Genomic DNA, 12,431 nt, shown 5'->3' with positions numbered 1-12,431 from the left:
GTTTAACTTTAAACTTCAGTCATCCTTTATTTATCCCTGTAGGGAAATTTGTTCTCTGCGTTGAACCCATCGTAAGTCAAGTCAGATAACATGATATATATATCCCCAAAACAAACCACAATTTTCCCCAAGGGTCTTAAAATTTGTACAACTTTCAGCACTCTCTGTCCTTTAGACCTTCAATTCGGGTAAGGAAAAACTCTCCCCAAAGAAAAATGGAGGAAACCTCAGTCACTTAGTTGACTTTATGACTCTTTCCTACTTGTGTTACTGTCACCCTACATTTTACCGTATAACATTATCCCATAATTGACACTTGTGGCCACAGCAGCCCACTGTTCAGAAAAGGCTACACAGGCTCTTTTTAACCAATGTGCGTATGGTATATATATACAGTATATAAATATAAGTGACCGAAGACAAATCAATTCATCATCTGACCATCATCACTCATCTTGCCTGTGTGTGTGTGTGTGCGTGTGTTTTTTTAAATCCTATCACGTGTGTAGTTGTAATGGATTATAGCTGGTTTGTTGGTGTTCTGCGAGACAAATTGTTTAAAGTCAGAAGACGGCAGAAGTCCCACCACTCAAATAAAACAACCTCAAATGATTTGATCATGAAATTTGACTCATTTGGCAAATAATACAATGGACCGACACGTCACGGGAGAGGTCAGTGAGCGATCTGTCTGGTGTGTGAGCTGCAACCAGTCCAGTGCCTGGCTGTTCGTCTGGCTTTGTAGGGGAGGGGTTGGTGCAGGGAGGGGGGTCCCTGTCCTGGAATAGCTCCTCTGGCCTGGAATGCTCTGAGGAATGTGTGATTGAACGGTCGGGAGGGGAAGTGTGTGTGCCTCTGTGTGTGTGGCAGCATTAGTGATCAGTAGGTTATGGAATCTGTGTAGAGAATGAGCGAGGACAGATCAATCATTACGTACGTTTGGGAACATCCTCCGTCTCATCAGCGGGCTGACAGCCGGACCGTGCGGGGGGTCTCAGCCCTGCCTCTGTCCTGTCTGCACCTTGTTGTTGTGGCTTCTGTCACCTTTCCCCAACCCCTTGTGTGAATGTGTATGTACTACACCGCTGCTTTGCTCCAGGCTTTGTGAAACCAGATCTGCCTCGTCCCATCCCAGAGCAGCAGAGCACAGACAGGCTGCCCATTAGGCCTCATGCTCTGCAGGTTGACCTTTGAACCCCCAGTCCCCCCCCTTGAATGACCAAAATGGGCTGAGTGGCCGTGCTAGGTCAGCGCTTTGCTGGGTCATCACAGGCTATCAGCAGCTATCTGTGCATCTGCCAATGAGAAGGGACTCTCCAAGGTCTGCAAACATTACTGGCTCGTGTACAAACAGGAGCAAACAGGCGTATAGGTGCCTGCAGACCCATGACTCGGAGCACAAACACTAAAATGCACGTCTAATCTGCTAATTCAGAGGGAAGATAAGGGGATATTAAGGCAGAGATGGAAGTCAGGCTATAAAGGGTGCTTTAATTTCCCACCATATCGGCCTCAGCAGCTTGTGAGCCAGAGCCGGAGACAGTATAATGACTCTGTGTATCGAAGCTGAACTGTACAGTCAGGCTAACAGGAGCGTGGAAGAGAGGGCATCAGACTCTCACGGCCCAGCCTGCTGGAAGTGATGGCCCTGCAGGATTCCTGTGTTAACCCCGGGTTCCTGCTCTCGATCCCTGCCCGGCGAACCCAAATCTCTGCCACAACATCCCCGACAGGAGGACTACTCCCACTGCCGTGTTTGCTCAGCTGCGCTGGCTTTGTGTCGGGAGTATCGAACCCCCTTGTTCCTGCTCCCTGCCTGTTTCTCCCTCTTCTTCTGTTTGGTTTCTTTTCTTCCAACAGTTTGTAGCTTCATTTGTTCTTTGTTTGACTTTCGGAGGGCACGTCCGACGTTTCCAAGGGATTGACGGAGAGCGGGTCGGGAGGTCGAGGTGAGGCGGCTACCTGAGGAAGTCTCACGTCTTCTGCTGCATAGTGTCACGGTGGTGTCAACATGTACAGTAGTCATGTAAACACCTCTCTGCTGTGCCCACTGCTTGTGTTTTGGACTGTGATCTCTTTGACTCGCTGCAGAAGAGGCCAAACGCATTCATGCATTCACCAGTTTTAAAGTAAAAAAGCTCCAATTTGGTTTAGCAGGATTAAATGCAAACAACTTAATAGCTTGTGCAAGCTCATAAATGCAATTTAACCTCATTTGAAACCACACGAGTTGCAGTTAAAGTTAATTTCGAGTTTCAATATTGTCTAACCTGCAAAGATGCGTAACCGCTTGCGTCTCGGTGGTGGCCCAAGCCCTGACACTCCGGCACACTCATCCTCATCGTCACAGTCCCCGCTCACGAATCCCTCCTCCCCCTCGTCGTCCACTCCACCTCCACCTCCGCCTCCACGCGACCGTGCTCTCCAGCGCTTCTCTGACACCGTCACCAGCCGCAGCAACTGTGGAGGGGGGCAAACAGGAGATGAGGTTAAAGGTAATGAGGTTAAAACACACTCCACCCTCACACTCTTCATGAATCACTGTGCGGCTGGAATGCGCCTGTGCGTTAATGGTTTAACGAAGCCGTGAAAATGAATAAGGGGTGTCTCTTGATCTGAGCGTGTACTGTATGATTATAACAGTATGAGGGGAATTCCAGGCAAAAACTTGCAGAGATCTAAAAGCACTGGTATTTACCAAACTCTAATTATAATCACCGGGCAGGAAAACAGTCCTGTTATCGCTGCCAGTTTTGTTATTTCTGTCCAAACCTGATTCATTCAAAGGGTTGTGGCTGTCGCTTACATGTAATTTACTGGTAGAAAAAGAAACAGTGGGGCAAGAAGACTGGTGCGATTGTGTTGTTACTGGCAAACATCATTGTCTTGAGTGGTTGTCTCAGGGCAACAGGGATACAATAACACCACATAACACATGCTGTCCAAGCTGACATCAAGGCCTCAAGATCTAAAACGAGAAAGTTGGATGAAAGATGAAGAAAAATATATGTTAATTTTTTGTAATATTCAGACCTCTTTTTTTTTTTTTTTTTTTTTTTGCAACCAAGATGACGGCATAGACAGATACAGACACAGACAGACGGCAAAAAAACAGATCACAATATAAAATAGGCTGAACAACAAGCTCTAAATGAGGTGACATATATATGATATTTTTTCGATTCAGTTCTGTAAAAGCAGTTGTTGTTCAACGCATATTTTCCCATGTGATTTACAGAAGCTCATAACAGCTTGTGGAACACATACCAAAAGTGTTTATTGAGAGCTGCGGTAAACTAATCAACTCATAAATCATACAGAAATGTCTGTAAAGCTGTAAAGCAATTTCATTAAAAAAAATCCTCTTGAATTCCTCTTGACCAAGTGTAAAAAGGAGGGGAAATAACATACTTTATGCATTCAATTACTGGAAATCTAGAGGAAAATATCAACTGGAAATGACGGGCTTCTCAGAACATTTTGTTGTGCGGCTGTACACAGGAATAAAAATAACCTATCCTGTATGGTATCCACGGGTGAGTGAGCTAAGAGACAACCTACACGGCCCGCTCTATGACCATCTTTCAGCCTCCACAACATCGCACATGATTGAGAGCCCTGCCAAGGTAACAGATGTGCTAAATTCCAGCCGCCTGCCCTCCAAGCCTCCTTTCATCTAACCGCTCTGCCTCCCCTGTTTGTTTTTTTATTGATTTCCTTCCTATCTGCATACGTCAGCATGCATTTTTTGTTGTTGTTTTTTTCCGGCTGTTCTGGCTGTCTGTGGGAGAAAATTGAATTCATATGGGCCTTGTCTCAGGTCAGTTGCAACGTCTGCCCAAGATCAGACTGCGTGTTTGTGTGTTTGTGTGTGTGTGTGCGAGACAGAGAGCGGAGGTATAAAAAAAAAAAACCCCAAAGCTAATCACAGAATTACGTCAGTCAGAAGATAAACAACCCTGTTCCCTTCGCCTGCATATACAAACCAGTCATCTGGGTTTTACAAGTGACATAAACTCTAAAGTTTAGAAAGGGAACACACATCACCTTGTTCCCAGCATGGCTGCCCCAACAAACCTCCATTCATTTCCCAACATTGAGGCCATACACGCAGGATGACCACAACATTTCTAAAAGTCTGGTCACTTGGGCTGAGGGATGGACAAACAGTAGTCTAACTCACAGACAGGACGGCTCATCCATAGGAATATTTGGATTTCTCTTTCAGGCCATACAGCAAAGCGCCATCTGTTGACAGAGGAGAGCCCTCAGGTGTCACATTAAATCATGTCCCAGAAACAAGCTCTCCACACGATGAATGGGCCTTTAATGTACTGAACTGGTTTGTTAAAGACAGAACCATGTTTGCCTGTATTTGTCAGAGTCCTTCATAGATTTACAGAGGTCCTGAAATTCCTTCTCATGGTCTGTATCCTGGCAACTCAGTCGGACTTTGGGAGAGGAGGGGCGCCTCACGAACCAATTAAAAGGCAAACAAACACTTGTAAAGCGCAGAGAGAAAGATGTGGTTCAGGGTATTTTAGAACAAAACCTAAAAAAAAAGAAAGAAAAAAAGGTATGAGGAGCGAGGGGGAAAACATCGACAGCAACTGTCCCTGTTTAGAGCTCAGAGTGTGTGAACGCTGCCATGTGTAATTCACCACCTGCCAGCATGCACAGCAACTCCCCTCCACAGATAAACAGGCAGGAATATGGAGCCTGCAGCCAGGCTATGTGACGCAGGTATAATGTTAGGCTGATGGGAATGTTGTCAACTTCTGAGGGTAACATAAATGTCAAATTTCATGGCAGTCAATCCAATATTTGTCCAGTAAGTATCATCTGGGGACTATGGATGTACAAACTTTTGTGCCAATTCTTCAAGCAGATATATAAACATTTGACTGGATAAGTGAAAAATGTGACCCATAGGTGGCGTTAGATTAAATCCATCCAAGGATCACAGAAATCTTTAGGATTCTTCCTCAGGGGATCATAGATATTCAATCATGATGATTAATGTCTGTAAAACTCATGTCAGTGTCATGGTGACTTAGGGTCATTGAAAGTATAAATAATCGACGGTCAACCACAGGTTTCTGAAAGGTCGCATGTAAGATTTATCGACATCTAGTGGTGAAGTTGCAGATTGCAACCAACTGAATACTGCTTGCCTCACTCTCCTGTACACACCTATCTTACAGTGGCTATGAAACTCGCGCTCCCTCTGTACATATAAAAGGCTCATTTTAACGTAATAAAAATAAAATGATTATCATTGTTAGGTTAAAATATACAAATGAAAACATAGTTATGCATGATACATTTAATTTCTGCCGATAGATCTCCTTAAATCTTTACACACTGGAACTTGAAGAGCTGTTTTGAAGCTCACTGTGACATGTTGGCAGTCCTGCCTCTTCCGCCTCCAGCTAATCTAAAAATCAGTGACCTGTATCATTGGTGGACCTGAGACGGGGTGGGCTGCTGTGGCCATAAGTGTCAATTATGGGATAATGTTATACGGTAAAATGTAGGGTGACAGTAACACAAGTAGGAAAGAGTCATAAAGTCAACTAAGTGACATTTTACTTTGGGGAGAGTTTTTCCTTACCCGGATTGAAGGTCTAAAGGACAGAGAGTGCTGAAAGTTGTACAAATTTTAAGACCCTTGGGGAAAATTGTGGTTTGTTTTGGGGATATAGGCTATATATCATGTTATCTGACTTGACTTAGGATGGGTTGAATGTAGAGAACAAATTTTCCTACAGGGATAAATAAAGGATGAAGTTTAAAGTTAAACTTAAAGTCACGTTCGGCAAACTCTACAGCCTGAATGACAACTAGTTGCTCAAATAAGTCACCTGTAACGGCACCCACCTGTCAGTCAAAGCGGCCACATTGTTAATTATGCATAACTTTAAGCCTTAATATAATTTGAACAAGTGAAAAACATGTTTATTTCTGCTGTGAAGTTGGACATTTTAACATGGGGACTTATGGAGACTGACTCGTTCTGGAGCCAGCCTCAAGTGGACGTTTGAGGGACTGCCGCTTGTTTAAGTTGAATTCTCTGAGGACCATGAATGTAATCCATGTGACAGTTGTTGAGATATTTCAGTCTAAAGCAAAGTGATGACCGTGCAGCGAGCATGGCTACAAACATATGAGCATCTGAGAACTTTACATATTTGAATTAACCAATTGCAGACACACACATGTGAGAGATGTAAGATCAGGCGAATACAAGATATAAATAGCAAAAGATGAACAGCAGATGAAAAAAAAAAAAAAAGGGCTTTGGGGAATTAAAAAAAGAAATTGGCTGCATATAATCATAGCAGTGGCCTAAATGAGCCATAGCAGCAAGGCTTGCCCTCCGTCACAGGGGGGGGTGGATGGCAGGGCAGCACCTCTGTGGCAGGGAGCTGTGGCTTCTGCCCACTGGCTGACTGCCTCTGCCACGGCTGCGGTAGCAGGGAGGGGTGGGATGTATGTTTGTGTCGAAAGTGACGCTGCGCTTTTGGCATGGCTGAGCCGCAGCGTGATCCGGTAAGAGGCTCCAGATTTACCACGAGAAGGAAGAAACCTCAAGTCGCTCTGGACTGGAATCTTCTGCAATTAAAAAAAAAAAAAAAAAACCCAAAGCAAAAGGAAGCAGGGAGAAAACAAATAAAAGAGACATTTTTTTGGAGAAATGTTCAGTATGTTTCCCATTAGGAGGAGGAAATCTGGCACTCTCGCTCTTCCCTTCTCTCTCTCTCTCTCTCCACCACTGTGTTTCGAGAGTTGCATCGGGGGAGCTGGCTCGGAGACGCAGCTCGACACACAGAACATGTAATCAGGGCAGCTACAGGCATCCCACAGGCCACAGGGTTCACCTTCCCTGAACACAAAAGCGCAAGTCACACCAAAGAAACACCGACTCGAAGGCTGCACACAAAGCCAAAACATGTGGCCGATTGCTCAATGCAGGGCCAGCCCAGACAGAGACACAGAAACCGCAAGTCTGTCACTGCCTCCCACACATGACATGAACTCCACACAGGGTCACTGTTCGACACGACAGCTGCAGCTGCAGCCCTGGAGGCCAGCCACTGTTTGACCTGCACTGATAGAAATCAACCTGTGCTTACTACTCGTCAGCTGTGCGCTTTTACATGAGCTGGTTCAAATTTCATAATACAAAAAAAAAAAAATCTGAAGATAAGAAAACGCACACGTGAGTATAAATTCAAGGGGTTGTTGAAGTGAATGGATGATGTCAGTGAAACGGTGAGTGAGTAATAAAGACAGAAAGCATATAGGGAAGACGTAGCTTCTTGTCAGTGCGTGTGTGATTGGGATCGGGCCCTGTGTTATGTCCTCCTCTCCACGCACAGGACTTGTCTGGACAAGCTTCTCATGACTCGGCCCAGACGGAATCTGCTGCCCTGAATGTTTCTATCAATACCTCAACACATCTTGTCTACAAATCTAATCTACTGAACTTGGCTTGGCTTCCAAAATAGGCCGCTGCTTACCATACACAAATAACAAAAGCCATGGTTTCATCGTCTAACTGTTGATGTTTTCCATAATTGCTCTGAGTCGACGGCTTAAAATGTTGCTTTTAGTGGAACGCGCTGATGAAAACTCGACCTAGACCTGATTTCGTGGTGTATATTCATGCTGTATACAGACTAAAAGCTGCTTTATATTAAAGATTGCTCAGATGACCACGTATCATCTGAATCTGTCATATTTATTGACAACTCTGCAGTTCTTCTCAGCATTTTTTTTTAGCTTCTTTCAGCTCATTTGTTTTGATTTTTTTAGGTCTCTTGTTTTGGTTTCATCTAAATAACGTCCAGCAACAAACACCACAATAACAAAGTTAGTGAAGCATTTAGCAAATACAACCATGTCACGTTACAGTTAGTTTTAGTTATGGTCATCATTTGATCTGAAACCTCTGTGGCAAACTCTGTGGCTGTGAAGTGAAGCCAATGTGCAAGTGCCAAAAACTTCAGTTCCTCTGAGCTCTACAGATTTTTTTTAGCTTCTTTCAGCTCATTTGTTTTTATTTTATGTCTCTTATTTCAGTTCCTCAAACATCCACTTGAGGCTGGCTACAGAACGAGTCAGTCTCCATAAGTCCCCATGTTCAAATGTCCAACTTCACAGCAGAAATAAACATGTTTACAGCCCGGTACAAAAAACAGTTTTGGTCTCTATAGCTAATTTCCCCGTTCATGACAACTGTACTGAGGGTGAATTTATATACAACTTACCTGTTCAAATTATATTAAGGCTTAAAGTTATGTACAATTAACAGTGTGGATGCTTTGATTGACAGGTAGGCGCTATTACAGGAGGCTTGTTTGAACAACCAGGCCTCATTGGGCCCACCTGATGTCCGCCGATGATCCACATCTTTGCTGATTTTTAGATTAGCTGGGAGCCAGCGGCCACTGTCAGTGCAAGAAACAAGTGTTTAAACAGTTACTGTTGGTTGTGATCAAGTAAAACCAAAAGTGTGTGAACCTGAAATGTTTGTAATAATCCCTCATTGCACAAATACAACTACAAATGCAGCAGGTTCATCATGAAGTCTATCTGTGAACTAGTGGATGTTTTTTTTGTTTGTTGTTTTTTTACCTTTGCAGTTTCCAGATGTTTGGCTAACCTGAGGTTTTGTTTACAGCCGGCCTAATCAAATGACTGCTTGTGTTTCTGGCCCAGACAGCTTTCTTTTAAAGGACTGTTGCCATTTGCTAATCTCAGTGATTTACTTTGTGAGTATATTTTATTATCCCCAACAGACAAGGTGGCCAAAACTAAGAAAATAAGAGCCAAATTATAATAAACTGCAGTTTTATTGTCAAAAAAAGATCATGTAAGCATCTACACTGTGGCTCTAATGGTCTCCTATTTATCTCAGAGCTCCTGTAAAGCCAAAAACATACTGCACAGCACATTGTATATTTTAAAATCAGTGTAGGAGTCGATGGCCGGGTCGCTGCGTTAGACAAATCAAACACACGACCTTTACGGCCCAGTTTTTCGTGACAAATGAAGGAAATGGACTTTCCTTACACATAATCCCCTCATGTACACTACGCTGCTGCGCTTGTATCAAGTTTGCAGACATGCTATGCAGAGGAGAGGAAAAGAGGCAGGAGAGAGAGAGGGGGTGTGGGGGGGGGTGAATGAGGGACACCATGGGAAAAAGATAGACAGTCAGGCAGAGGAATGACAGGAGGCACTTTCCACAGGGTGAGTCATGGAAAAGCTCCTCAGCACGCTGACAAGCAGAGGGACGTTTCGGACGACAGAGCCTGCTCAGCCAGTCCCGCCCGCTCTCCGCGACTCATTACTCAACTTTTATTGAATCTGAAATGTAAAGAGGAGGAAGGGGGAGGGAGGGAGGGAGGGAGGGAAGGGGTGGACGAAGGCTCCCTCATTCTTCTCTCTGTTTTTTTTTTTTCCCCCCTTCCCTTCTATCTGTCCGTGGTCGAGCATGTCACGCTATGGGAGCCCAGCCTCAGACAGTTAATGCAGACAAGATTAATTTCCTGATGTTAATTCCAGTTGGAACAAAAAACATGAGAGAGAGAGAGAGAGAAAAAAAAGAGCTCTCCAGTCCTGTGTTAAACTGGGCGTGTGTCCACTCCACCTTTCTGACTAAGCGATGTTATTTCCAGATTTCTCTAGATTGGACTGAAACCTGGATGAATGTTTCCTCTGGTGGATAATCTTTAAAAGCTAATGAAAAGTATCACTATATATCTTAGATAGAAGATTAAATCAATGACTTTCTCTTCATTATCCTGGAAGAATAAACCATTGTGTCTTCTCCGATCAAGGCAGGGCATGAAAACACAACGTCCCTCAGGTTTTAACTATATCTGGTATGACAACAATTTTGAATCTTTTTTTTTTTAGGCTAACCAAATGAAAATCTTGACTCAGGTCTGTGAATATGCCTGATTGTCTGCATGGGGGTTTAATAGTTTAAAAAGTCTCATTCCTGCACAGCCTACTGGTTGCTAAATCAGATTATGCCCCTCAGACAATCTCTTTCTGTCTGCTGCTCGTCTGCTTTACATGTAATCGCTGTGGTTCCCAGAGTCATGTGTTGCTAAGAAACCCTCTATTTTGACATCAGCAGACTGTCCCATGATCACACCTAGCAGGAACCAGCGGACACTCGGCTGGGTAAGAAGATAATAGAGGGTGGAGTGGCTTCGGTTCGATGTGGGGCTTCAACCGGAGGGGTTCGATGTGGGGCTTCAACTGTAGAAAAGAGACGCTGTAGGAGAAGAGAAAGAGAGCTACCACATGCTAACGAGGTATGAAAGATGAAAAGGCATGGAGGCATGGAGAGGAAATGATAAAGTTAGGCAGCGCTAACACTTTGACAGGTCCAGAGAGGAGCCTCAACTCCGCTGTGCCCCCCAGAGCACCAAACAAAAGGCAGAGGAGGAACAGAGGAGGTCCCTGACCCTCACAGGGAGACCCTCTGATGACCTAGCAGAGACAGGAAACAGGAAGTGTGATCCCTGACCTCTTTGGGGGTCGAGGTGGGGGTGGGGGTGGGGTGGGATCCTGTTACCCAGCAACACGTGACTGTGCCCAGTGACAACAAGCCCAGGATGTGAAGATCAGATCAGAGGCTGCGGCAGGAAGACTCAGCTGTTCATGTCTGTGGTCCCTGACAGCTCAAAGAAATTATAAGATTGAGAGCATGGAAAGGCCACAGCACACACACACACACACACACACACAGGTAAAAACTGTGTGTTCCTGCTTACCGGGCCGGCTGCCTGACTTGTGCAGCAGGGTTTTTATAAGCCGGCTGCGTGATAATTATACCCAGTGGGGTGGTAGTGGTGTGGGAGCAAAGGGGCGGGAGTGGGTAGAGAGTGGCGACCCCGTCTCAGGCCTCAGGGGTTGACGACGGGGGCAGAGAAGGAGGGGACAGGGTGGAGGTATGGAGGTAAGGAGGAATGGGTGGCAGTGGTAGAAGGGATGGTTGGGCCTCATTAGCAGGCAGACTAATTGGAAGGAAAAGGGCCCTCACATGCTCTGTCTGACCTCCCAGCCAGCAGGGGAGAAAGGCCGGGTGGGAGAGGGGTGTGTGAGTGTGTGTGTAGAGGCTGGTGGGGGTATCTGTTCGTTGGATTCCTGAGGTTAAGGAACCATAACTCCCTATAACTCCTCAAATCCTAAACTTACCATGAAGTCAGAAGTCTCCGGATAAGCGAAAGGATAACATGCATGTGTGGTGCCCTAACAGGGATTCAAGCGACTCAAACCTCCACAAAACGCCCTGCAGCTCCTCAGAGGTTTACACCAGGTGTCACACTTCATTTAAAGGAACCCTCATGGCTTATCCCCGCTCACAAATATAGCGGCATAACAGCCCTCCTTCCTCCTCCGCTTCCAGAGCAGTTGTACTTCACACACATAAAAACTAGGAAGGCGAGAGGACAAAGGCCCTGAGGGGGTATATTAAATAACGCTTCAAAACCCCTCTGTAAATAACATCAAACAGAAGTCAGCCTCTTTGACTGGAGCGAGCATAATGGCCAGGTTAGCAAGTGTAAGTTTACAAAACAGCAGGCCTAGTCTGACACCCATGGTGTCTATTAGTCTGATTGTAAGCACACCCTGTAGGAAAAGGCCACCGCATGCTGGTCGTGTCTCGAAGCAGCTTCCATTTGATCTCTAAAGTAACTATAATACACATCGCGCTGTATTTATTCATGCTTTTTCAAAGAGTTCTTCAAGCGTTGCTATTTCACAGACACTCGTATGCTTACATGTGCATTACACTGCTGTAAATGAGCTGGAAATCTGCAGTAATTATATTCCTGTGTGTGTGTGTGCGTATGCAATATTAACTGCCCGCGAGTGTGCACAGCATAAACTGCCCTAGCTTAAGTGTGTGTGAGTTATATATTAAAGTGTGTGTTCTGTACGAGCATGCACGAGGTGTCGAGCACAAGCTGCCCAGGCTCTGGTGGCTCGGAGGAAGTGAGACTGCGTGATGGAATTTGTGGCGCTCAGGATCTGGTTTATTTTCCACCCTGGATTCCTGTCCTACCTGCAGGATTTTCCCAGGTTCTGGCTTCAATTAGACTGGGAAGCTGGGAGGAGAGGAGAGGAGGGAGGGAGGTAAGGGGGGAGATCGAGGGGTTTAGGAGAGGGGGGAGAAGAAAGAAGGAGGAGGTTGGAGGAGGGAAGGGCGACAGAGCTGGAGTCTGTCACACACAACTCAGCACAGCTGGAGCGATGGAAAAAAAAGGCGACGAACAAGGAGAGATAGAGAACGGTGGAAGTAAATGCTGACACATTTTAATAAGATGAAGCATGCAACGTGAGGATGTTTGTTATTCTTATAACGACAAAGCAATTTTAAGAGCGCGAGACGAAATAATTGTGTT

At 45.2% G+C, this 12,431-nt stretch overlaps 1 protein-coding gene across 2 annotated transcripts in view; it reads right to left on the bottom strand.

Annotated features, from left to right (window-relative positions):
- Window positions 1-416: 416 nt before the first annotated feature.
- gpc3 (glypican 3) overlaps window positions 417-12,431 on the bottom strand; it is a 99,700-nt gene continuing 87,685 nt past the window's right edge. Inside the window, exons 7-8 of one of the 2 annotated variants that reach the window (XM_027286213.1) lie at window positions 2,271-2,460; window positions 417-2,085 (exon numbers count right to left, since the gene is read on the bottom strand). In XM_027286213.1, the coding sequence (XP_027142014.1) occupies window positions 1,739-2,085; window positions 2,271-2,460 (537 nt within the window). In that variant the 3' untranslated portion in view covers window positions 417-1,738. The remainder of the gene's footprint in view (window positions 2,086-2,270; window positions 2,461-12,431) is intronic. The other variant, XM_027286208.1, reaches the window with a different exon arrangement.

This window comes from Larimichthys crocea, chromosome I (genome assembly GCF_000972845.2).
Source record: "Larimichthys crocea isolate SSNF chromosome I, L_crocea_2.0, whole genome shotgun sequence".
Lineage (NCBI taxonomy): Eukaryota > Metazoa > Chordata > Actinopteri > Sciaenidae > Larimichthys > Larimichthys crocea.
The sequence above is the reverse complement of the archived record's forward strand: the minus strand, read 5'-3'. Positions and strand labels throughout refer to the sequence as shown.